Source organism: Endocarpon pusillum, assembly GCF_000464535.1.
Source record: "Endocarpon pusillum Z07020 unplaced genomic scaffold scaffold4993, whole genome shotgun sequence".
Classification (NCBI taxonomy): domain Eukaryota; kingdom Fungi; phylum Ascomycota; class Eurotiomycetes; order Verrucariales; family Verrucariaceae; genus Endocarpon; species Endocarpon pusillum.
In genome coordinates this window covers 651127-677835 of record NW_006916474.1, presented here as the reverse complement: position 1 = coordinate 677835, position 26709 = coordinate 651127, and the positions used below count along the sequence as shown (strand labels likewise).

General features: G+C 48.9%; 5 protein-coding genes across 5 annotated transcripts; 1 reads left to right on the top strand and 4 right to left on the bottom strand.

Annotated features, from left to right (window-relative positions):
• Positions 1-145: 145 nt before the first annotated feature.
• EPUS_00443 (uncharacterized protein) lies at positions 146-1008 on the top strand (the record flags this gene model as incomplete). The annotated part of the gene is made up of 3 exons (XM_007806099.1): positions 146-409; positions 468-785; positions 832-1008. 3 exons carry the CDS (start codon positions 146-148, stop codon positions 1006-1008), a joined length of 759 nt encoding a protein of 252 aa, XP_007804290.1.
• A 63-nt stretch (positions 1009-1071) lies between these two features.
• On the bottom strand, positions 1072-7257 carry EPUS_00442 (uncharacterized protein; the record flags this gene model as incomplete). Its single annotated transcript, XM_007806098.1, has 5 exons — positions 1072-2183; positions 2259-2360; positions 3459-3651; positions 3711-4499; positions 4555-7257. The coding sequence occupies 5 exons, from the start codon at positions 7255-7257 to the stop codon at positions 1072-1074; spliced, it is 4899 nt and encodes a 1632-aa protein (XP_007804289.1).
• A 2831-nt stretch (positions 7258-10088) lies between these two features.
• EPUS_00441 (uncharacterized protein) lies at positions 10089-10448 on the bottom strand (the record flags this gene model as incomplete). The annotated part of the gene is made up of 1 exon (XM_007806097.1): positions 10089-10448. One exon carries the CDS (start codon positions 10446-10448, stop codon positions 10089-10091), a length of 360 nt encoding a protein of 119 aa, XP_007804288.1.
• A 2899-nt stretch (positions 10449-13347) lies between these two features.
• EPUS_00440 (uncharacterized protein) lies at positions 13348-19027 on the bottom strand (the record flags this gene model as incomplete). Its single annotated transcript, XM_007806096.1, has 2 exons — positions 13348-13884; positions 13940-19027. 2 exons carry the CDS (start codon positions 19025-19027, stop codon positions 13348-13350), a joined length of 5625 nt encoding a protein of 1874 aa, XP_007804287.1.
• Positions 19028-21593: 2566 nt separating this feature from the next.
• On the bottom strand, positions 21594-24548 carry EPUS_00439 (uncharacterized protein; the record flags this gene model as incomplete). Its single annotated transcript, XM_007806095.1, has 8 exons — positions 21594-22002; positions 22066-22204; positions 22267-22273; positions 22336-23220; positions 23272-23346; positions 23856-24245; positions 24299-24393; positions 24449-24548. The coding sequence occupies 8 exons, from the start codon at positions 24546-24548 to the stop codon at positions 21594-21596; spliced, it is 2100 nt and encodes a 699-aa protein (XP_007804286.1).
• Positions 24549-26709: the final 2161 nt, after the last annotated feature.

Genomic DNA, 26709 nt, shown 5'->3' with positions numbered 1-26709 from the left:
CGTACCCTCTTGACTTTGCCGCTAGTTAAATAAATAGTTGGCCTCGGCAAAAGCACAGCTCACCATATTACCACATACAGCAATCGCAAACGCATTGGGCTGTTCTCAAGTATGAACCTAACACCTGCCTGACTGTCTCCCGGCAATGAGCCCATCCATCATAACCCCTACCCTCTTACACACCTTGAGGACGTGGCCGCATCTACCATCAAATACATGGTACTTTATTACGAGCGTGACCCTATCCTTCCTAAATCGTCCGGATGAAATCCCAAAAGTCTTCCAGCACGCCATAGAGAAAGCTCCATCGTCCACTGAGAAATCGTCGAAGCAGGATGAGCACTTGATTATTGCCAGACGAATGCGTGAAGCACTTGTCAAGGCGGCGGCTATAGGGGGTTTACCTAAGGTACAGACAGCACAGTCTTGGAAACCTCGCGTTGGCAGCAGCTGATCTGCTCAAGTAGACTATCAACGCCCTCCTCGCACTAAAAAATGCAACTCCAGCTCATCTTATAGATGAACCGCTAGGCTTCTCGCCAACCTCACGCCCCTTAGAGATCTACGATGTACCTGCGTCGCAGATACTGCAACGGGGGCAGACTTTCTTCGACAGAGTCTACGGTAAGGTATCGAGGCGGGTAATGGGCCAGATGGATCGATCTGGAACGGAAGATCTTGGTTTGACGGCTCGACTGATGTATGGTTATATTCTGAGTAACACCAGCGTCTTGACGGCTGCTGAGACTAGTTTTGTGTTAATAGCCGGTCTTATACCACAAGATGTGAGTCTGACCTTGTACATTGGTGGATTAACCTGACAAGCCATAGGTGAATCCACAACTGAAAGGTCACCTCAAGGGCGCCATAAACAATGGAGCAACGTTTGAGGAAGTTCGTGCTGTTCGAAATATTGTCATCAGAGTATGCGAGGCAGCGGGTATGAGGGCGTTAGGCGAACATAGTCTTGATGGCTGGGGTTGGCATGGCGAGGTTGCTAAGCTCTGACCAATTCAGCTATGCTTGACTTATACTAGACCAGAAGCAAATACCAAGATTCGAGCAATTACCTCAAGTGTTTCCCATGGACTCAAGGCCTCGCTCCGCCTTCGCTTGAGTGCTCGCTGGGACGTTGCCCATTCCATCTGCATTTGACTCTGAACGAAGCTGCTGATATTTCTCTCCCGCTTCCGATACCAACCTTTGGATCTCTACTTCCCGTACGGCAATCTCGGCTTTTTCCTGCTGTAGATCAGCCATCTGCTTCGACAGTCTCGCTCTTGTATATTCCAAATTACTGATGGTAGCCCGCAGTCGTTCCAAGACAGAGCTCAATCGAGGTATTGGCGTGATTATCGGCGGCGCATATGTTTGAGAGTCATCTCTTTCTCTGCCTAAACCAAGACCATCCATTGCATTTCGGGTCTGTGCAGTTTCATAAGCCAAATTCTGTGCTGCATCCGAGTCGTCATCGTCAGAGATATTCTCTGCATCTGCAATCATGTCTCTCATCGACTCCCGTTCTTTCTTGTGCTGTGCGGCTTTTGCCTTCTTGCCCAGAACCACTCGACCAGCATCTTCAACATAGTCATCAAACCCTTCTGCTAGGTCTTCGTCATCACGAACAAGCCTGGTCTCTTTGAGCTCATTGCGTGTAGAGAGCTGCATGTATCTGCCATCGCCATCACCCTCAAGCGATATAAAGTCCTGCTCCTTTGCAAGGCGGGCTCTTCTTTCCTTCTTTTCTCTAATCTCGGATTCGGTAGGTATCGCAGATACGTTCGCATCCTCGTGTATTGTGCCAAACTTTGATAGAATGTCTACCGTTTTAGAAGATTCGTCATCCTCCGAAGTGTGCGAAGATATGTCCCTGGGAGTTGAGGGGGTGGAATTTCGCAGCTCGTTGAGGTAATCCTTGCTATATGTTGGACGATCATCTTCGTGAATGTTTCGAGAGACTGCCTGCCCCAAATGCCTAGACGGACTCCATGATCGTTTTAGCAGATCGCTACCTGCAGCCCGTTTTACCAAGTTGGTTTGTTTGATAGTCTTGGGTTGACCAGAACTCTCCTCATTCGGATCATCTTCAGCCGCAGCCTGTCCAGGATCGAAAGATACCCGGAGCTTCGATTTGTGCTTTGGCACGTTACTCAAGCCAGGTCTTCGGACGACAGGACCAGAATCTGTTGTGCGAAGTCAGCATCATGCCAACTTGAAAGTGTTAGAAGAATTCTCTAGAAGATATGAGGAAGACGAACCTTCTGCTTCTTCTTGAGTAGGGGCTTCAGCTTCGCGGCCCACTCGTTTGGGCTTGCGGCGGTTTGCGAACAGCGGAGTCATGAAGAGAACTCTCTCTACGCCTGTCTTTATGGTTATGTCGCACGCAGATAGTCATTAGTATAGCGTGCTTAGATGTTTGGTATGTAGCTTCAACTGGAGAGGATGCTCTAGCTTGGCAAAGGCTGAACCGCAATCTAGGGCCTCTGGGCTTTTGATTTGCTTGCACCCACGAATTTGCTGCTCGAGAAATACTACATACTACATTGAAGCTAACGTATCCCTTAACTCCTCTACCTCTATCTTAAAGCTCTTTGCTGTTCCTTCCTCGTATCAGGAAATTCTGCAGCCACCATGCCTCAAGCTCAGCCCGAATTGAAAAAGGTGCGTTACAACAGTTCGGCCGCAAGCTTAGATGACGATCACTCATACCTACTACAGTACATGGAGAAGCGGCTGTTTGTGCAATTAAACGGCAATCGCAAGGTCTTGGGAATTCTCAGGGGTTATGATGTACGCGCCTCAATCCTCTCAGCTCTTCTCAGAGACCACTGTTCGTTTGACACACCAAAAGGTTTTCTTGAACATTGTGCTAGACGAGGCTGTGGAGGAGAAAGCAGGAGGAGAAAAAGTCAGGTTGGGAATGGTGGTCATCAGAGGGAATTCTGTTGTAATGTTGGAGGTTGGTCCCCATTCACGTTCACTGGTGTCTGAAGACACTCATGCAAGACACTCATGCTAATGGGGTTTTTCTTTCTAGGCACTTGAAAGAATCGGAGGTGACAGGGACAGATGATGGGTATATTCTCCAACATACTCGGGCTGCGAAAGAGATTGTGGCGAATCGTTGTGAAGCGCCTTTGGCTACGATCCACAGAACGAAACCGGAAATGGATTGCTTGCAAGATCTTGCAAGTCTGTCAAAATGTTGTGCAGCGGCCGATACCAGAATCGCCCCATGCAAATGGCAATTAGATGAACTCCGCGCTATGCTTGAACCTAGAGAATAGCAAATTCTCCCTCAGCTTACGCAATTCTCATACGCCTTAGGTGAAGCCACACATTTGGCTCAGAGTCGCCAACCTCGATGCGATTTGATTACTGTTTTCGTCACGATGCAGAAGGCCGAGGCATTGAGATTTTTATCTTGAGGCTCCGCTTAGGTTCGCTCTGGACCTCACTCGCCGCTGGTGCTTGAGGTGGAGATGGTTGCAGCAGTGTTGGCGGCACCGGATTTTTTAACAAGAGCTTGGGCCCAGAGGATTTTGGTGGCAAAAGGTCATATTTCGTTGTCAGGGGGCTCAATGCTTTGGGTACCCATTTGATAAAAGGCTTTGTGCGTACATGGTTCGTTCGAATAAACTTCAACTTGCCCTATGTGTGTTGTTAGTCGCTTCAATACCACTGTATCCAAGAATCGCTGCTAGACTTACCTTTCCAATATGTTCAAGCTTCCAGTATCTTGGGTACTTGATAGTGACCTTGAGCGAATCAACAGGGTCATAAAGCATTCTGCAGAAATATAGCATTGCCTGCAACTCTTCAAGTGAAAGGGTGTCGCAACTGACGGCCGTCCACAAGGACGTCTTCAGGTCATCATTGTCGCCAATTTCCTCTTTCAGCGCGGCTATAGCTACGTCAACAGCACGCTTTCTGGCTGCTTGCGCTTGCTGGTTCCCCACGTCTGCGTCATTCTCTATCACGAGGTCTTCCGTTATGTCAGCCTGAGAAGACTTCAGATGGTCTCCAATGGCAACAACGGCTAGGAGCTTGCCGAAGAATCTGCGTAGGCTTCTTCGAATCCACGGAGAAGGATCCGATGACATGCAAAATGTCGTATAACGAAGGACAGCTGGGCTCTGAAGAATTTTCGGTAGGATGAGGTTTTCGAATGCAGTCAGGCGCAGCATATCATAATTACCAGGGCGAGTGTATTGCAGGAAATGCATCGTGCTCGCTCTACCAATTCTGCTGTCTGAAAGCCGTCGTTGACAATCAAGCGCAGTCCTTGAGTACAGATTCTGGTACGAGCCTGCCCATTCATCCATTCTCCGATACCGGTCAATGACTTCGAGAGAATCCTTCTCTAATTGCCGATCCCGATCTCGACGATCCAGCACGTCAAGATCCATTTCGTCCAAGTGACGGTCTTTCTTGCCATGGGTACAGATTGCTTCGCAGAGAGATTGCATTAGCATCGAAATGTAGAAGCAATCAGAGAACTGTCATCGTCAGCAAACACATCTTTATATGTGCTGAAAATTCTCAAACCCTTACCGGATTTGTGTCGTTGTTGTTGAATTTGAGTTTGTCAAGCAGAAATTCAATTGCTTCCGGCAGCGCAATTCCCTTAGCATCTCGTACTTTTGAGATTGCTAGAATGAGCCCGCACTGAAGCTGATATGCAGCTATGTTCGAAAAATCATTCGGGCGCGCTACGGTCGATGTCGTGTCCGAAAAGCAAAACAGTTCTTCAAAGGCTTTTCTGAGGTGCCAAAACCCGATGTAATCCGTATCTGGGGTAGCTTGTCGCACCATTGCCATGGCTGCTGAAGTTCTGAGCCTGTGAAAATACCTTTTGTCCATCACAGTCCGTAGGAAGATTGATGAAATAAGCGGACTGGCGGGGAATCTGCTTATGGCTTGTACTGCGTCCAGCTGGGCCACTACATCACGATCTTGCTGCAGCTGCGAGGCGTACATGTAGCCAGCCATGTTGAGCTCCAGCTTGCAAATCCATTCGAAATCGGCATCGACCCGGATCCATTCGTATGATTCGGAGCTCATCTTTTCCTCATCTTCAGGAGTCCATCCTGAGATTCTCCACTTTTTGATTTCCTCCTCACTCTGGAGGACATCACCGAGACAATAGAGCAGTGCGTCGTTCTCGGCCTCGGACGGGTCGGCGTTCGCAGCAGCAGCATTGAAGTTCTTTTCTCTCTGACGCCTACTCCTCTTCAGCCGTTTATACTTTGTGTTGTAGGGAATTTCAAATCTCATCTGGGCTTCTCTAATCTCCACCACATGCTCATATGGAGTGCCATCTGCTTCGTGGACTCTAATAGTAATAGGCCCGGTAAAGACGTTCTGGAGAGGCGCTGCCCATATGTTGTGAAAATCTTCTCTGACGTCGCGCATGAAGGTGTCTGGTTCAAGGTCTCGGTTGGTATGCTCTCCTTGTACTTGTCTAATCATCATTTCCACCACAAGCTTTTTTTTATTGAATTTTTGAAAAGCCCTGAAGTGAGGACAACCACCACCTCGCACCCACTGATTAAGAAAGTCATCGATTTTGCTGTGGTAGAACTTTTCGCATGTTCTCTGAAATAGTTCCGTAGATAGAGCATTACCAGGCAGCTCCCCTTTTCTAGCACGCAGCAAGATCTTGGAGATTATCGCAGGCATTTTGGGTAGGCCAACGACTTTGGCTATCCTCCGATCAAGGATGAACAGAACCAAGGAAGCTTTCAGTGACATGAACTCAAGCTCTGCAGGGTCAACCTGCAACATAGTGCCCAAGTCAAAGAGTGACGGCCGATTATGGTCCATCTCACAAACACGGTCCGCTTGTTGTTTCATACGAAAGCGATATTCATTATTGCCGCATAAGTCTCTCATATAGGCTTCTGTGATGTAGTGTGCAACCCCGATAACAATCCAGCTATCTGTAGGTTCTTGTGGAACGACATTGATGCCAGCCCACTGCGATGCAATTGCGTGAACCAGTTTCCTGGTGACATCTTCGGCGACGTCTATAATATCCGCTGGGTAGAGTAGTCTATTACTGCAAAGTGTAAATGCTCCTGCAATGGCCGTATCGTTCTCAAGGTCGTCAACAAAGCATATTCGATAGGTTGCAAATGGACAAGCAACATACTTTCGAGTAACAAAGTCGATGGCTCTGACCGTTGGCAAGCAGGTATTTCGGAGCTCCTCCAATCGACCAGGAAGACAATAACCGAGAACTTCCACCGCATTCGACCCAACATCATCTTCTGGTACGCGAAAATCGGACAATTTGACCTCTTCGAAAGGGCCTATTGCGAATGCGATCTGCTGCGCAGAAAGAGGTACCGAGCAAGAGAATGAGGTTACTACCTTCGATGAGTCTTCGTGATCCTCCTTGCGGCTGATATGTTCTCCCGAGCATACTACGATCATCTCTCTTTCCTCGTGTGCAGACCGCGGTTGTAAAGAGCTCTGTTCTATGCCGGACCCTGCGTGTATTGCTTCATGTGATACGGAACCTCGTAGAGCATCACCTACAGTGCGAGGGCATCCTATCTTGATTTCCCATGTACAACGAGCATTCACTGCATCCACACAAGGAAATATGCAGCATGCACTACCTGGTGCATTCGTTCTCGGCGTGTACGCATGAGGGAATCTTCCAGCACCAGTCCCGTGTGCAACAAAGTGTATTCCATCACGGACGTCATCTATGCTGAACGAAATGCTGATGATCAACGGTGTATAGCGCGCAATGGAAGTATCCGTGAGTGCTTGTGCCGAGTCAACCAGAGAAGACCCAGGAGCATCTCCATTTGTGTGATTGAGGAGGCTAGATTGATTGCTAGAGATGACGTTCAAATTGACCTCGTCAATGTGGACAGACTTCGGCACATCAAAGGCCACCTCCCCGTCTGGAGGTGTCTTCAACGCATTCGCAAGCTTGAGAGCTAGAAGATGATGCTGATGGGCGGTCGTATTACCAGCGAGCTTAGTTTTTGTGTATGGATCGATATATTGCATACGTGAAACGGGTTTGCTGTTCACAGTAAGGCGAATAATCCTGCATTGCCTCAAACTAAGCGTGATGGTCTTTAGGTCTTTGCTTTGCGGGTGAAGTGTGATTTCGGTTTTTCCAGAGACTCTACGTCCTTTGAAGTCAACATCGAGCTCGACAATTTGGTGGGCAACAGAGTATGAAGGCGTTGCACTGATGGCCGTTGGAGCAACGCCATCCACAACTTCTGCCATGTTTCACCCAAGGCCCAGTGCGGTTGTTCCTTAGCCTGCTCCGAGGGCATGAAGAGGTCGATTGTTCATCTCATGCTATTCTCGAATGCGGCTAACTTTGTAAATGAGGTGCTATTTTCAAGACTCTTCCTTTGAGAAACAAAGCAGATTGTCTTGACAGATGCTGATCGCGAGTTGAGTGCTCAGTGAAGAGGTAGTCGTGCTCGCTAATTTCACAATCAGAAATTGTATTGGCACAAAGAGTTCGGTTGCTGAGTCTGTAGACAGGCACTGGCTTAGTCACCACAGAGTCTGAGGAACTGAGGCAAACAAATGACTGAGGAATGAGATGCTTATGTAAGAGAATTCGATGTTGCCAAGACACCATTCTGAAGATGATAGGCTGGTAGGTACTACTAGTAGTACTTGATTTCAATTTCTCTCCACTCTGCACACTTCCATTGCACGTGTTTGATCCGCCGATTTCGCAAAACCAAATGCTGTTCTTTTCTGTGAATATGCAATTTCATACTGTCATAAACATCTCAGCCTTGGCGGTGATCACTACAGTATTGTATAAGCAACGACGTCTTTTAGGTCGTGACTTTCAAGACCTCTAGGATTTGTTTCCGCGGCTTCATCTGCCGTCTTCCACAGAGCATTTGAGATCCTGGTCCCGTTCGACCACTTCTTTGTTTGGCTTGTCAGTCATTGATGGTAGGGAAGGTTGGAAGGAAAAACTTATACTTCCTTGCTCAATCGTCAAGCTCCCAAGAATGTCACCTTCCACTGGTATCCTTCCTCTTTCTTCTCCGGTAAAAGATCGAAGCAAGATCGAAGCTGACCTGAATTCAGCATCTGGACCTCTATCGGAGCAAGGATTAAAATGCTTGAAGGATTATAAGTACTCGAGCGTGGATAAGTCCTTGATATCTTATTACATTCTACGACATTATGTACTGCTCCCTTACACCTGGTGCTCCGGCAGTTCTGCTAACTTCTCTTGAAGTGGAACGCATTGGTGGAGCTCTTACCTCTATGGCTGGCACCGAACATGGTGACACTTCTCGGCTTCTTCTTCATTTTGGCAAACGTCGGATTCCTTGAGCTATTCATGCCTGACCTTGTTGGTCCTGTGAGTGGCTGCACTCGCCAGAATACATTGTTAGCGTGACTCATATCGTGTTCGGCAGGGCCCGTCTTGGTTATATTATAGCTTTGCTTTCGCATTGTGGATGTAAGCGGCTCTTCGCTCATATATGAGATATAAGACCTGCATATTGTCTGGTACTAACATACTCTTCTAGGTACCAAACTTTGGACAATATCGATGGCAAGCAGGCCAGGAGAACTGGTACTTCAAGTGGCCTTGGAGAACTGTTCGAGTATGTTGAGCAGCTCAGATGGCGTTTTATGCCGCTAACAATCTCTCCTAGCCATGGAATTGATTCTCTAAACTGCACCTTAGCCAGTCTCTGCGAAACAGCTGCAATGGGAATTGGACCTACTAAGACTGGCGCATTCACGGCCCTCATACCATGTCTACCAATGTTCTTCTCAACGTGGGAGACCTATCACACTCACACGCTCTATCTCGGATATTTCAACGGTCCAACCGAAGGACTTCTTTTGGCCTGTTCTTTGATGGTGTTATCTGGTTTCTACGGACCACATATCTGGACCTATCCAGTCGCGGACTTGGTTGGCCATCCAGAAATCTTTGGCACATACAGCTTACGCGATGTTTGGGTTCCTATTCTACTATTGACCTTCTTCATTGCACACCTGCCGGCTTGCATCTACCATGTCGTGCAGGCCCGCAGACGCCAAAATCTACCGATACTACCTGTTTTCCTGGAGTGGACACCAATGATCGTTTACACTTTGTCGTGCTGCGCTTGGCTTTCCTCGCCATATAGCAGTCTGCTAACTCACAATCGGCTGGTCTTATTCTGCCTTACCATGTCATTCGTATTTGGGCGACTGACCACGAAGATCATTCTCCATCATCTAACCAAGCAACCATTTCCCTATTGGACGATTCTACTGCTACCTCTGGTCGGTGGAGCACTTCTGGGCAACTTGCCTCGACTAGGCTTTCCAGCCATCAATCCCACTGCCGAGCTATGGTATCTTCGAGCCTACTTTGTGTTCGCGTTATCAGCGTATATGAGATGGGCATACGTTGTGATTGATGGAATCTGTGCGTACCTTGACATCAATTGTCTGACAATCAAGCCACGCGATCAGAATCATACACCAAACACACAGGCTCTGCGAAGCAAGCAGGGTTCAACCAAAACTTCGGCGAACGGATCTTTGAAGAAAGAAGCATGATTAGACTCAGCAGACACAGAACTCGAATGCATTACTGTCCGAGAAGCAGCACTTGTAAGTCCCTTAGATCCGCATTTCTGTGGCGTTGAAGATCTGGCAAGCAACTTGCAAAAGCATATTCTTTTATTGTCCCTGAACTCGAGCATATCTTTACATCCCAGAAGAAAGAAAATGTTTCTGTTTCAATTTGAGTTGTTGGCAAGGCGAGCAGTACCATCATTCCACGCATCGAAAGTCCGGCTCCTGAAGTCGTTCGGGCAAAATGCAATGAATACTAATGTCAAGTAGCTCCCAGCAGAAGTCGTGGTGCACAGTATGTGCCCATGCTGACTTTGACCGAACAGACACCTTCATCTAAACTTAGACGTTCTACAAATCGTTGATATAGATCCAATTTGCTCAGCATGCTCAGGTAACCGACTGAGGATCTACAGACAGATACGCTCATACAAGCTTCAAGAACTCCAAATCCCTCAATGCCGATGTTCAATTGAACCTCTGTGTTCCTTTCTCTTCTAGCGTTGAAATCTATCGGCTCTCCTCGCCATTCTTCCCATTCTCTGCGCAACCTCCACCTCCCTCACCCCACCCTCTGCACGAATACTGGTGAGACCATCCGCATCCCCATTTCCCCTCCTGACCCTACACCGCTGGGGCCGAGATACCTCAACCGGAGCGATCGTCACCGCGGCGGCTTTCGAATTCGATTTCTTGTCCATGGCTGTAGGTGTAGTGAGAGGAGCGACGATCCATCCTTGAGTTTGTTTTGTGGAGGACATCTTCGGTGCGTTGGCGGCATGCCAGTCTGAGGAACCGGATGCGGTGGCGGCGCTGAAGCGAAGGTGTGAGGAGCGGTCGAAAGAGAGGGTTGCCATTTCTTTTCTTTGAGGGGCAGGTCGTAGTGGTGATTATGGTGTAAGTATGAAAATTGGATTAGATATCCTTGGGCTGGATGGATGCTTTGTCTGTGGTATGTTCAGGGTAGATTGATTGGCCCTCTCCTAGATGCAGACAGTACCTAGCAAACTGGCCTGCCAGTTTGTTCTTTTCCCGTCGTGACTGCTATTACAGATAGAAAATAGAAGTCAAAGGAGAGGAGTAACGAGCAGTATAGGCTAGACTATGGGGGGTTCCATAGTCATTCTTTATCATAGCGACTTACCATGATACCGCACCGCAGGTCCGGAACAGTAACAGTCTATGTTTCTTTCCCGTTTCCTGTCTTGCCTTTCTCAAGCGGCGGATGTAGAGGACAGGGTTATTTGAAACGTTTCTTGAACCGTACACTTGACACAGTCGGAAGGGTGGGAGGGAGGACTGGGGGGTTCGGAGGTGGTGGGTATTTTGTATGTGTCTGCATGTGTTTCGGCCCCCCGAATCGGTGTCGCGGCTGAGGTTGAGACGGGAAACGCAGACACAGGAACCGATTACTTATGCCGTATGGCTCCAGCCGTTCTAGGTCGGATCGTTTGTTCTCTTCCCTTTGACACACTGGGACATCGTTTTGCCTGGATAAACATGTGAAGAAGGGTGGCCATTGTTGACCTTGGACCTGAGTACTCATTGCGAGGAAGATGGGGAAATGGGATCATCATGATTTGGAAGATGGGGATGGCCCTGACAATAATTTACCGGATGTCAAACCGCATCAGTGTCCAGTTCGATCGCAGTATCGCAGGTTTAATGCCCCGAGCTGGCATTAAACTCATGCTGAAGCTCCTTACTTCTAGGCTCCACTCCTCGCGCCTAAACCGCCCATTATTTATGCCCTCCGGCCCACTTCTCACGAAGTTTAACTAGGTTAGGTAATTCGTATTGTATCTACTTGGCAGCCACCGTTGAAACACTCAAAGACAGATGTTCCTCGAAGGGAAGCCTTTGCTTCTGTACATCAAACCAATACATTCAAATATTCGCTAACAGAGCTGTGGGTATATACTCTCTTCCGTACTGTTCATTTACTTTATCCAGGTCAGCTTTTGCATATCTGAGTCTAGATTCAGTTTTCCTAAGCCAGGTAGCAATAGTGATACCTACAACCATGCATAATTTGCGGAATGGTTTTACCTGCCAGTTCATTTCCTGGTACGGAGTACGTACATATCCTCCATCGGCAAGATTTCGACTTCCCCCTTACCCCTGGCACCATTTAATTCATATAACATGTCCTCAGCGGATCTAGATAACATGACGCGCCCCATACAAGAGTATGCTCCTCCTCCAGGAAACATCGGTACTTGATATCAACGCTCTCTTTTTGTATAGATCAAGTCTTGATCTCCTGCTTATGGAAAATACCTGTTCCAGATCATCAGTCAGCGTGTCTCAACTCATCCAGATAGCCTGGGGCATTCCTCCCAATCTCAGACCTCCCTTCGAGACCCTCGCAAGCTGTCATGACAGTACCCTAGGGTTTGGACAGAAGAAAGGTTTTGTACATACCAGGTATCTCCGGCATCCAGCTATCCCTTTTCTTGCAGAAAAACTCTCCTTTCGGCGGCAGCTCCTCCGGCTTGTTCAGCGTGCCGTAGAAGATGTAAATGAAGTCTCCTGCATTTGCCTAGATTGCCGTTATGGATACGTGTAAGCCATTTCCCTCCACATTCATATGTACTACGTAAACCCCCACAACTTCTTAATTCCGAGTCGTCATCCCCTCCCGGTTCAAAAGGTCAAGGAACTCAATTTATACCCATCCAAAAAAGCACCTCAGAAGGGAAACTCAAATGCTAGACAGTGATAGAGAAAGAGAATGAACTTCAAGTGAGATACAAGCCAGGAAAGACAAATGAAATACTAACCCCATATTCCAAAAGCCCACTCCCACATTTCCCACAAAACTCCCTATGAAGCACAACTCCGCTCCCGTTATCACCCTCATGGACCTTCACCTCCCCCTCCCCTTCCGTGAGCTTGAAAGCCGATTTGGGGATCTTGGTCGTTATGCCGAAATTACCGCCTGTGAATTTCTACCAGGAAAAGAAGTCAACAAGATCGTAGATACAGAGCAGAAGAACAACGACACCAAAGCAAGGGGAAGAATCAGGAAGCACTGTTACAGTAAACTCGAGAGTGTGGTTGTTCCTTTTTGGAAGGGGGAAGACGGGGATTTTCAGATACCTTACAGTTCCCACAATGGCAGAGACTGGTCCTGGCATCATCTTTGCTTTCGAGCTCGATTTCGTACTTGATGGTGCGGCAGTAACAGGAACCGGGGAATTTCATCTTGGCTGAAGAGAGTCCTCACCAAAGGGAAGACGAGGAAAGGTTCTTGAAATTGAAGCAAGAGAAATTGTGAATGTGAGGCTGTTTGGTGCCTGGGCAGTCGTGGGGGCAGCAGTAAATAGAAGTAACCTACAAACTACACGTAAGGTGAATATGAATAGTACTAGCGACTGTCAATTGATGTAGCAAGTATCAAAGATACGCCTCCCCGGGAGCAAGAGCGCGAGGGATTGGTGTCAAATGAGGAGCAGGTCATGATGACGTCGTGTCAAATCCGCATTGTTCGAGACTTGCTTCAAGTGAAGGCCATATAGCATTGGAGGGTGCTTTTACCATCATGGTTGGACAGCTGGAGTACATCGAGTGACTTGGATAGTGACTTGGATGGTGACAGACGGCAAATAGATCCTTGTTGCCACCCAAATGCGAGACTACCTAAGTTTACATACTGCGCTGCTGGATATTAGATACAAAAGAAACACATCCAAAGATCTTACATATCGAGCCATTTCCGGCTCACTCTCTCCTTCCTCCCGCATTCTCAGTCGCTCATTTCTTCTTCTTCTTACCACCTCCCAATCCTAGACTCTCAGCTATACTTCCCAGCCCAAGACCGCCCAACAGCTTGTCAATACCCAATCCACCCAAGATACCATTGACAAGGCCACCCAGCCCAAGGCCGTTCAACAACTTGCCCACAAGGCCAAGTACCCCACTCAGTAACAAACCCACTGCGGCAATGATCTGGAAGAGCGGCTCGGTCAACAATCCCCATAGAGGATTCAGCTTCTTCTTGGCATGTGGCATGTCCGCAATCCTCTTCCTGGCATTGTCAATCGTCTTGACCACATTTGTTGTCAAATCCTTAAGCAGTTCTGCCAGACGGTGCTCTTCTTGTGTAGCGTCGCCTTGGGCAGCACGTGCTTTGGCGGTGGCGGCGATACTGCCATCGGGGTCGAGACCACGAAGAGCGCCATTGCATTCCTGGAGGATGCGGCCACCCTCTTCGAGCAGAGGTTTGACTTGGTTGACGAGCTCTTCTTCGTCGAGCTCCTCTTTGGGTGTGCGGTCGGCTTTTTCAACAGCCTGGAACATTCAGTCAGCGTTCAGCACAGAGGATGACAGTCAAGGTAGAACTTACCTCAGTGATTTGCTTCAGGATTGGCTCCATCTTCTCTAATGTCTGTTGCAGAATACCACACATCTTTCGTGCAATTTCTCTGTTCTCTTCCTCTGCTCTCACGGCGGCTAGCTCTTCTTCCGATGGCCCTTCGTCTTCTTGTAGGTTCTCAATAAGGGTGCATGCTCCGACACGGTTGCCATCATTGTCAACCACGTAGCCGTTGTCGTCGACCTCGAAACCTACAACAGTGCGCAGATCACCTTCGGTGAGCTTACCAAGGAGATTGCCATTTTCGTCGCGAACTTCTCCTTCCTTGTTGACCTTGTGGCCGGACATTGGGTTGATGCGCCTCTCCTTCTTCTCTGGCTCCCATCGCTCAGCCTTGCCAATAACGTTGCCAGAATTGTCCAGGATATCCCCGTCGTCGTCGACAGAACGTCCCATCAAGGCTTTTGCATCACCTTCTTTGACGCGGCCAATGATCTCGCCTGCACCATCATGGACCAATCCATCTGCGACAACAACTTTCGTCTCGAAGCCAGAGAATGGACCATCCGGCTTCTGTCGCGCGCCGCCTGGGATAAGCTCTGCATAACCAATGACTTTGCCGTCGTCGCTCCAGATTTGACCTTTACCATCCACCTTGCGGCCAGCCAATGCCTTCGGGTCACCTTCTTTGATACGACCAAAGATTGTTCCGTGCTCATCAACAACGTTACCCTGTTTGTTGACAACTTTGCCTGCAAGCGAAGACAGATCTTCTTCAACGACTTCTTCCTCTGGAATCTCATACGGTTCGCAGTGACCGATAACGTTCCCATATTTGTCAATGATATCACCATCCTCATCAACTGCGCGCCCGATCAACTTCTTTGGATCACCTTCAACGACTCTACCAACCACATGGCCGTCACGATCTTGCACGAGACCATCCTCCACCACTTCTACATCTTGCAGCCCGGCGAATGGTCCTTCAGGCTTAGCTTCTCGCTCATTGTCGGGGATTAGCTCGACACGGCCAATGACTTTACCAGCGTCGTTCCAGATTTGCCCCTCACCGTCGACCTTCTTGCCCGCGAGTTCCTTGACATTTCCCTCAACCAAGCGGGCGATAGGCACTCCGTCGGGTCCAATGACATTACCTTGCTTGTTGAGTGTCAAGCCATTGAGGATTGATAGATCTGGAGGTGGTGCTTCCTCTTCCTCGGGCTCTTCGTATCTTTCAGCATGGCCCACAACGTTGCCTCGTTTATCAATTACATCTCCATCTTCGTCAACTTGTCTACCGACGAGCTTTTTGGGGTCGCCTTCAACGATCTTGCCAACGCGGTTTTCGTTTACGTCCTCGACCCAGCCATCCTTGACAACAATTAGGCCTTCCAGGCCTGCGAAAGGTGCTTCTTCCTCATCGTCTTCTTGAGGAAGAGTTCGTGCCTTACCAATGACCTTTCCTTTACCGTCCCAGAACTGGCCCTCTGCGTCGCAGGTGGCGCCCATCCTCGCCAGCCTCTTTGCATCACCCTCGATCAATTCGCCAACAGGGTTGCCGTTGGAATCGACAATTTTGCCATACTTGTTGCATTTCAGGCCGTCTAGGATCGATAGTGGTGGGAGCTCGGGACCGGTATCTTCATCCTCGGCAGGTTCTTCGCCTTCTTGAGGAATCATCTCGACTTTGCCAATCACATTACCCTCGGAGTCAACGACTTCACCTTTGTCATTAAGCTTCTTGCCGGCCACGCTGGCAAGGTCGTAACCTTCGGCAAGTCTAGCGATCACGTCACCATCCTCATTGATCACCTCACCCTTCTTGTTGACCTTCAAACCTTCAACAAGTGAAAAATCGGGACCATGCTCAGCCGTCTCGCCCGCAGCCTCCTTGGCTTGGTCTGCCGCATCCTGGGCTTCATCCACAGCTTGTTCAGCTTTCTCAAGAAGTTCGACCTTGCCGATGACATTACCGTCCTTGTCAACAATCTCACCCTTATCGTTGATTCTCTTGCCCGCAACATCAGTGATTTCACCTTGGATCAATCTGCCGATCGGCTCGCCCTCCTCGTCTAGGACTTCACCTTTCTTGTTAACCTTTAAGCCTTCAAGAATCGTGATCGATGGAACGCCATCGGCAGCTTCATCAGCAGCTTCATCAGCAGCTTCATCGGCAGTTTCGCCGGCAGCTTCATCGGCGGCGTCTTCTGCGGCGTCTTCCGCGGCGTCTTCTGCGGTTCCATCAGCGGCTTCATCGGCTGCGGCTTCGACAAGTTCAGGGTGCAACTCTTTCATAGCGTCGTCGGCAGCTTCTCCTTGCACGATTTCGACTTTGCCAATAACTTCACCCTTATCGTTGAGAATTTCTCCTTTTTCATTAGGAATCTTGCCGGCACATTCTTTCGGGTCTCCATCAACGAGCTTGGCTAGAACCTCACCTTCATCGTCAAGAATGGTTCCCTTCTTATTGAGTTTCCTGCCTTCAACAATTGAAAGATCAGGTTTCAGCTCCTCGGCAGCGTCTCCTTGCACGATTTCGAGTTTGCCAATAACTTCACCCTTATCGTTGAGAATTTCTCCCTTTTCATTGGGGACCTTGCCGGCACATTCTTTTGGATCTCCATCAACGAGCTTGGCTAGAACCTCGCCTTCATCGTCAAGAATGGTTCCCTTCTTATTGAGTTTCCTGCCTTCAACAATTGAAAGATCAGGTTTCAGCTCCTCGGCAGCGTCTCCTTGCACGATTTCGAGTTTGCCAATAACTTCACCCTTATCGTTGAGAATTTCTCCCTTTTCATTGGGGACCTTGCCGGCACATTCTTTTGGATCTCCATCAACGAGCTTGGCTAGAACCTCGCCTTCATCGTCAAGAATGGTTCCCTTCTTATTGAGTTTTCTGCCTTCCACAATCGAAAAATCAGGTTTCGGCTCTTCACCAGCATCTTTGACTTCTTGGGGAAGAACTTCGGCTCGGCCGATGACATCTCCATCCTCATCTAAAACTTCACCGTCGGCGTTCACTTCTTGGCCAAGGAAGTCTTCTGGATCACCTTCAGTAATTTTACCAACGGCTTTGCCTTCACTATCAAGGATTTCGCCACCTTCACCAACCTTGAGACCCTCCAGGATACCAATATCTGGGATTTCAGTCTTTGCCTGATCCGCTGCTTCTCCTGCTTCTCCTGCTTCTCCTGCTTCTCCTGTTTCTTCTGCTTCTTCAGCAGCAGCGTCGGCCTGGTCTGGAGCTTCGGCGGCCTCGGCTTCGTCTTTGGCTTTCTGTGCGAGTTCTTTGGCCTTCTCAGGCAGGATAGAGCAGCGCCCGATGACATCTCCGTCCTCATCTAGGATTTCGCCGTCTTCGCCAATAGTCTGACCGATCAGATCTTCTGGGTCCCCTTCGTCGAGCTGGCCAAGAGGCTCACCATCGGGGCCGAGGATGACTCCGCCTTCTCCAACCTCAAGGCCGCGAAGAATAGAAAGAGGAACCTCTGGGAGATCCTCTTCGGCTTCATCAGCGGCGTCATCAGCGGCATCCTTGACGCCGTCAACTGCTTCTTCTCCTTCCGGTACTTCATCGGTAGCACCCTCAGCTGTTTCTTGGGCGCCATCAGCAGTCTTTTCAGTGGTGTCCTGAGCACCATCAGCCTCGTCTTCTGCCGTGTCGACTGCACCCTCAGCCTCATCTTCTGCCGTGTCTGCTGCACCTTCAGCAGTGTCCTCTGCCGTGTCTGCTGCGTCTTTAGCAGTGTCCTCTGCCGTGTCTGCTGCGTCTTTAGCAGTGTCCTCTGCCGTGTCTGCTGCGTCTTTAGCAGTGTCCTCTGCCGTGTCTGCTGCGTCTTTAGCAGTGTCCTCTGCCGTGTCTGCTGCGTCTTTAGCAGTGTCCTCTGCCGTGTCTGCTGCGTCTTTAGCAGTGTCCTCTGCCGTGTCTGCTGCGTCTTTAGCAGTGTCCTCTGCCGTGTCTGCTGCGTCTTTAGCAGTGTCCTCTGCCGTGTCTGCTGCGTCTTTAGCAGTGTCCTCTGCCGTGTCTGCTGCGTCTTTAGCAGTGTCCTCTGCCGTGTCTGCTGCGTCTTTAGCAGTGTCCTCTGCCGTGTCTGCTGCACCTTCAGCAGTGTCCTCTGCCGTGTCTGCTGCGTCTTTAGCAGTGTCCTCTGCCGTGTCTGCTGCGTCTTCAGCAGTATCCTCTGCCGTGTCTGCTGCGTCTTTAGCAGTGTCCTCTGCCGTGTCTGCTACGTCTTCAGCAGTGTCCTCTGCTGTGTCTACTGCGTCTTCAGGCTTGTCTGCTGCATCTTCAGCAGTGTCTTCTGCTGTGTCTGCTGCACCTTTAGCAGTGTCTTTTGGCTTGTCTGCTGCACCTTCGGTTGTGTCTTCGGCTGTGTCTTCTGCTGTGTCTGCTGCGTCTTCAGCTGTGTCTGCCGCATCCTCTGCAGTATCTTTGGCACCGTTGGCGACATCTGTAGCAGCTTCCGCTGGTTCACCATCGGCTACATCGTCAGCTCCGTCATCTGCAGTGTCTTTGGCTTTTTCGGCTTGATCCGCAACACCGTTGGCTGCTGACGTAGCGCCACCTGGGGCGCCGCTGGGGACATCTTGAGCATCACCAGTGTCGGTCTCTTCACCTTCATCATCAGCAGCATCATCTGCGGTGTCGTCAACTGTGTCTTTTGCTCCTGCAACAGTGTCCTCATCATCAGCATCATCGTCAACTGGATCTGGTGCTGCCTCGCTAAGGTCAGTGTCACCAGCAGCCGAGCTTTCTGCTCCGGCTTGCTGTGTAATTTTACCGGGAGTTTCTTCAGGATCATTATCGCCAACCTTTCTGGTGTCGGCCTCCGACTCTTCGCCTGCTTTGACGTCCTCAGTCGGCTGATCGGACTCTTTCGGTCTTGGCGGCAGCTTTGGAGAATCTTTGGTGCCAGCCTTTGGTGTGCTGGACTTGGGCGCACCAAGCTTAGGTGGCCTCCCTGGCGTTTTCTTTTGCGCAGACGAAGCAGTATCTTTAGCTTGATCGCCAGCTTTGCCCAAGGTGGGCGTAGTCGAAGAAGCTGGGTTTTTCCCTGCCTTCGTGGGTGTCTCAGGAGCACCCTTCGCACCCTTACCGGCCGCCGGTGATGGTGCCATGACTGTGCTTTTGGTGCTCCTTGCGGTTTGGGGAGGAGATGATCTTACAGAAGATGGGGAGTCGTCTCTGCTAGGTGTTGGAGGAAACGAGTAATAAGCGTATGAGGAAGATGAGTTGCGGTTGCTTTTCATAAGCTAGTTTACATGCAAAATAGTACTTTCTATCCAAACACGATTGGGGAGGATGTAAGGGGGTTGTAAATGGGTGGTTAGGGAGAGGAGAGAGTTGGAAGAGCTCTCCGACCAGATGTTGCACAGATTAAAGCAGGACTGGGGAGTGAGCCAGGCGTGTCTACGTCATTGCCATGGCAGCTTTTGGGTCAGATGCGAGCTTGAAGGGGAAAATCTGGGGGGAGCTGGTGCCTCAGTGTGGCTTGAGAGGCCCTGTTTCGAGGAGCAGGTTGCGTCAGGAGTTCTGCGTCAGTGGTGTCAGCGCCATTGACAGGTACACAAACGTCTCGATCGCAGCCGATTTATGAGAAATGACCTATCAAGGCTGGCGAGTGGCTGGATAAAATTTCAGAAACCAGAGGATGCTACGCCGCTTTCCTGCAATGACATCGACCGATGACCTCATCCCAAGCTGGACTCTCCCAGATGGCAGGGATTGGGGGAAGCTTCAGCCAATCAAGACCTAGAAGAAAAACCAAAGCCTGACCTCATTTGTGGTAATGGCACTTAAACTTGGTGTTGATCCCGGCTGCGGTAACTGTTTACCAGGGTGGTGGCCGCTTGAGTAAAAGCCCAGGCCCGGTCTGTCCACCATACGTAGTAGTTACAAAGTCGAACATCTCTTCTTGTTGAGTGGGCAACCAGAAGCGGCCGAGTACTAACTTACGGTAGGAGGCATAAATATTGTTGGCTCCAAGCTACAAATTTGGTAAGTGACACAGGATTTGACGAAGATACATCTTACTAAAAGAGTATTGGTCTATTTGGCTGCCAGGCCAGTGCCAACCATTATCATCACCAGTGAGGGGTCAAAGATTTGCTGGCGTCTTGGGGAGGGACGCAGGGCCTTCGTATCGAAAACTAGCTAGTACTAATCTACGCTAACAAAACGGAGTACTCATGCCTCCCTACCGTAGTAAATTGAAGAGCAAGCTCGTGCATAAAACTAGCGAGGCTGGCAAGGCCGCATGTGAAGTAACTAGCATAACCAGTCCCTGGAAATTGCGTGAATCGTGGTGTATCGGAATTGGGTTGGGGAGGAAGCCGTGATATTGTACTCTAGGAGTACGAATAACTCCGTTAATCTTTCTGATGAATCCAGCCAGAGTCTCCTGACGTTTATGGATTAACTCAAGGGTTCTTAGTAACAGAGAGCACCATCTCCGGTTTCATTCTTACTAGCAATCTACTGCAACGGTACTTTCCAGCGTATTAAGGAATCATAGGGCGTTTCACAACTGAAAAGCTGCAGCGGTAGAAGCAACTCTCCTGTCCTCTCACAGCAGGGTTAAAATGGCTCTAAAATCAGCTTCCCTGCTGCAGTTTCTGGCTAGGTCCGGGTATGTTTAAGCACCCGTAAAATAACTGGGATTTGGTTAATAACTGGTTTCAAGCAACTGACTTACAGGTTGGCAATGTTTGTGGTGACTAGCAATGTTTTCTATTCTGTAGCTTCGGATTTTGGGACTTTGGGACTGTACTTGTTGCACCAGGACGAGATGGGAGATGGTGCCCACCCGTAGTTGAAGAAGCAGTGGTGACTAGTTTAGTACTAGTACTCCTCATGTATGAGTTTTGTGATCAAAACCAGCTGCAACACCGAGGTAAGATCCGTTAACATCAAAATCTTACATCTTCGCTATTTACAATGAAACTACCTAAACAAGTCCTACACGACTAGACCTATAAAGACAGAGATGACCGTTTGGATGCTAAATACTCAGATATGGCACATCAACGAATGACATTATTTCTTGAGAGCAAGCAAGCAGCTAACTTCTGCACCAGTACTAAGTAACAGGGGAGAGTTTATCAGGTTACCCTGTGTGAGTTTGAAACACGTCTCAACCGAGATTTGCGGTTGCGAATTGACTCATGGCTGAGCAATAATGAATCAGCAGACCGGCTCTGCTCAACAACGTCTTGCGCAAATACGCGCGGTACATGGTATTGAAGGACCACATAGTGAAGAGTACATCTATCACTTTCCAAACGAATTGTGCATGATATATTTGGAAAATGGGAACCATTGTTTGACAAGAGTCGCATATCGAAGCGTGGATGCTGCGTCCTTGGAGATGAATTCGAGAGGATCCTATAGCCATACTAGAGACAGGGCCGCAAAGATGTTGAAATATAGCTGTCTGCGCTCGCCTAGTGGAGCAATTCAAGACACAAAGTACTATGCCACAGCAGCTTCTTCCGATCACGGCTGTATGCAGCTCGAGAAGCATATGATTGGATAGTTATCTGGGTAGTGCACCAATCAGCTAGAACTGAAGAAGAATCCTCCTTCATCACAGAAGCGACGTCAAACCATTCAAAGATTCATCTCACGCCAATAGTGCGGACGCTTATCGCGTGCCTTCAGGTGGTGGCACTCCATCTTCCGGGCCTACTCTGGGCTACCGCCTTCAAGCTTTTGCCTGTTGTTGTTTTTGTGCCGAACTCCTAGCTTCGTTGCAATTTTAGATCCCAAGTTCTGATCCTTTTCCTGCCTCTGCAGCTTTCCCTCGTCCAGTCCATGCTCCTCCAAATATTCGCGCTCTGTTTCAGCACTTTGTGATTTATCCTTTTCGTGCTCATATCGCTCTTTTACCTTTTCAGGGTTGATGATCTTGTCCTTCTGATGCTTTAAGCTGGTCTCTATATCTTTCATCTTTCGCTTCGTGCGTGTGTAACTTTCCGTTCCTATGAGCACCCCGAAACTCTTCGATATTGACACCCTCGACATGTCGGCACCTTCATCCTGGAGGTTGTGGATAAAAGATCGGAAATTAGCCGCAGACGGGCGATAATGTCCGCTATGGTTTTAAAGGCTACATGTAAGCATGGACATGTTCATTAAAGAGGCAGTCGAAGAATACCTGAGGGGAGCCAGACTTCTTAATTGTCCGTCCTTGATCTTGATCAGACCTGCTGCTGATATGCGAGCGCCATGCAGGAACGAAGAATGTTGGAAAGCGCCAGATTGTTTGATCCCTACATAAAGCCGAAAAGATGTGTCTGCAAGCGGCGCGTTAATTCACGAACACCCACATTCAAGCGTTTGTGAAATATCTGCATACCAGCCACCTATATAGAGGTCAGTATCGGTAGTGTAGCATGAGTAGATCTTTTTATGTTCAACAACTTACGAAGATCCACTTGTGTCCTTGCTTCGTTCGCCCTCGGATCAAGTGATTGAACACAACCGCAGGGCCCACCTTCCTCAGCTTCGCCACGCCTTTCGCATTGTGATAATCCTCGTTCAAATATTTCTTGTCAGCGTCGTCCCTGTCAGGTTGGTCCTCCTCGTCACTATCAGATGTCGATGCTGACTCTCGCCCTTCAGAATGGACATTGTAGTGAAACGTTGGACCTTGGTCATTTATCGGCACGATACCTTTCATGCTGTCCTTGTACAAGGTGCTCTCCGTCCACACCTTTTCGCCATTTTTAGCCCATCGCAGCAGGCCTTGTTCGTCAACCATGACGAGATAGTTAAATCTTTCCTCTCTAGACAAATACCGAACTTGTTCCTTCTCAAGTCGCACTCGATCGCACTCCGGTAGTTCGACCTCTTTGCCGTCTCCATGATCCAGCCAGTAAAAAAAATTTTGCGGCGTAGGTTGTGACTTCCAGTACTCGTGGTACTTGCGCAGGGAGCTCCCATAGCGGTGTTTTTGATCAACCATTTCTAAAAAGTATTGGAGATCCATCATCTTGGCTGACTTATGACGGGCGTTGCGAGCCTCGGCACATCTCTGTCTCTTCTTTCCGCGCTCTTCAGCTGGTAGTTGGTTGCCATCATTGTCGGAGGTGGATGTGCGGTCATCAAGGGAGCTGGTAGATTGGGAGGGTGAGAGGTCAACTCGTCCTGCTCGACGAATGATAGTACCAATACGTTGCCAGTTCTTCCGAGCTGCTGGAGGTTGTTGTCTATCCTTTGGACCATTGTGAGGCCCAGATGAATTATTCGTCGAAGGAGATGACGGAACAGTCGGCGTTGTGAGGTTTTGGTATTGAACGTCTTTGATCAACTGACATTATCAGAGACTAGCCACTACCATTGACATGACAAAGTCTCGAACCTCGTTCCATCTCGTGGATGCATCGAGGCCAAGTCCTTGAAGTTCTCGACGCGTCTTGTGTCCTCGATACGTTCTCTACAAGGGTGTTAGCTTTTCCACATTGACCAGTAAACATCTGCAGTGGTTCAGATATGCCTGAATCGTCCCTGCTGCCTTCTCTCTGACAGAGTGGTCATTCTCGCGCCCAGAATCAGATACAGGGGCGGAAGATAATTCCTGAGGTATATCTCTAGGAGAAATCATTTACACTATGTCGCTGGATGATCAGATTGTAAGTAATCTGCGAAAGTTTGAGGTGTCGTCACTACTTGGCAAATGCATGGGGGCGCTGATCCTGTCGGAAGCTTACCTGCAGCTTGAAGATCGTAGCCTAAAATTTGAGAGGATTCCAGGCATGTGATTGCTCAAACACCAAGAAGGTTCTGGATGAGATTCAAACGCAACAATCGACTTGTGCTTAATACCCAGACGAAACCCAATATTACCCAACTATGCATTCGCCATCGCTAAAACTTCACTTGACAATCGCTCCCTTCACAAAGTCAAAGCAAAATAGAGAATCCGGTAAGAATACCAGCTGCGACCACACCCAAACCGTACAGTTGACTAATATCCAGGAGGACAGCTGCCGCGCTGCTACCAGCGTTGCCGTTGTCCGAAGAGGCGGCTGTAGTAGCAGCTGAGCCTTCAAAGCCTGTATATACCGCCCCATCAGATGCCGTTGAGGCAGCGGCACCGCCGCTGCTGGATGTAGCGGAGACGGTGACTGTCGTCTCATTAACCCGCGTAGGGTTTTGTGCACCACAAGGCCGATTCTCCCGACAATCTGATTGACAAGGCGAATTGCCATTGCAGGCGTTCACGCAATTGTTGTTGTTTTCGGTGCAAATAAAGTATGGAATGGTTTGAGAATATTCAGAAACGTTGGGCGATAGGCCGTTGACGGCACAAACGCAGTCGTAGGTTAGGGTTTCCTATCCGCTATCAGTCCCATCGACTCCTGCCACTCCAGTCGATCAACACCTACAGGATTACACTCATTGGCAGCTGTAGCAGCGGATTCTCCAGGGTACTGAGTACAGATCAGAGGGCATTGTGTGGTCTGGGCTAGGCACCATTGCTCTATGGAGGACTGTCAGTGCGAGCATGACCAGAACGTTCTGCCAGATGCACTCACCTCTTGTTGCCTCGCTCACCAAGTTTGGGTCAATGCTTTGGGCAGTAGAAAGGCCAATCGACGAAGCATAGAGAGCAACGATGGTATAAACAGAGAGCATTGTGAAGGTATCCCGCTTGCTGGGATGAGCTGGAGCAACTTAGGTAAAGGCGGGACCTGTTGTCGACCAGTCGTCGAGCGAAAGAGTGCTGAAGAGAATATTACTAGAACTAAAACTATATTAGAAGCTTCATTAAATAAAGCGAATGTGCTGGGGCGTAAGGTAGAAAGTGCTACAGCAACTTCGAAGATTATTATAAAGAGAAGATATGAAGTACGATAAAGAGATAGAAAGGCTGGGAGAAGGAATATGCAGCGCAGACAGGTGAAATCTAGAGCTGCAGAGGGCTAGGTGAACCATGGTCTCCACAGGGGCCATCGCCGAGGGATTGAGGTTGGGATCAATGGCCGCGTATTCCATCTCACTGCACCAGCGACACTAGGGTCTTGCTCTAATTTACTACGTACAACTAGCTGGTCTGCTATTGGTTCGCATCAGCATGTGCAAGGAAAGGACATGTCAACTGCACTACAATGTAGTGGCAAGATGGTGTCTTGTCTCACACATGCACTTCATGCTTCTCAAAAGCGCATCTTAATCCTTCTTTGTCGGACTCGAAAAATTTACAAATAGGCACTTCTCCGGACACAGCAGCTTATTGCCTAGCTCTACTACCCTGCAGATCACTAAGCTCTAATCTACCTAGGATCTTGCGCCTTTAGGCTCCTTTTAAACATCTGCAGTACTAGACCAACAATCAAATATTATCCACTACTCCAAAAAGGACTGCAGACAAACTGATCACGATGCTGGAGACTTAATCAGACACGTGAGGACTTGCAACGATGCCATCACCTTTATAGCCAACTTCCGGCAAAGCAGACACCATCCTGCTTGCGGCAAAGTTCAACCAGACTTGAGGCAACTAGCAGATTGAAATGTGGCTGTCATTTCCCCCCAGCTGCTCTAGCCCGCCCAGCCCAGCATCTCTCCCTACCTTTTGCGGCCAAGATCACCGGGCAGAGGATGAATGTGTAACCATAAGGTACCAATGAGCATTATCATCCGTATTGCGACACCATTTTGGACGACGTAATTTTTATTGGCGGAAAGAGCCGTTCCACATTGAGCTTTGAGATCTTGTAAACACAGCACACATCATCTCTGAACAGGAACTTACATTGCTGCTCGTGTTGACACCAGCAAATGGATGGAGCCTGTTGGAGAGACGACACCTCAAGGCCAGGATCAGAAACCTAGAGATATAAGGATATCGAATGGTTCAGCCCATGAGCAATCTACACTGATTTCACCACCATATTGGCAGTATCAGCGAGCTATATCAAATGCCTCGGTCGACAGCACCTTTCGTCCTCCGCTAATATCTCTTGAGGATCATACCGAAGCTCACCATGCTACCAGTGGTGCTCTTTGGGCCAAGGACATTACTATTGAAGATTATGTGATTGTCAGAGGTGGCACTACGGGCATAGGGGCTTACGTGGTCTGGAATTGCAAAGTCCAAACCTTGGATGTAAGATAGTCAATCCACAGGGCCACATCGAGTACATGCATCACTGACACTCTTTCTCTGAAGGGAGGCCCAATGATGATCCGAAAAAGGTCTGATGTTTCTCGCGGTATCACATACAAGAATACTTATGTGTGATCAGATACTCGGAATTTAGCGTGTTAAGGGAACAGCTACTTGCTGCCTTTCCAGTTAGAAAACCGGCTTTACCACAGTTGCCTCCAAAGAGCATGATCTGTAAGCAACAACTTTACCAGTGCATTTCCCTGTACTGTGCAGTTGTCATCTGGATCTGACTTCAGTAGACAAGTTTCGCCCAGATTTCCTCGAGAAGCGCCGAATGGGATTGAGCTACTTTTTGAAGTCTGCTGTACTCCCTACTGTGATCTAGTTTGTTCTGGTACACTAACCGGTCCCAGTTGCGTCATGTTAAATCCCGAGTTTTCTGGTTCTCCTATTCTGAAAGATTTTATCTTTTCACATCCTTCGTGATGTCGAAGGGCCAACCACGACTGGCCAACTTTAAAACATCGTAATGAATTTCGATGATTTGCATGTAAAGTACGAATACATTACCCAAACGAGTGTTCAGGCCCTTTTCTGGCCCGGAGACTACAAAGATGCCATTCAAGAAAGATTAACCTTAGGGGATAGGGTAGTGCGCAGTTGAGACAAGCTGGAAGTGGTATC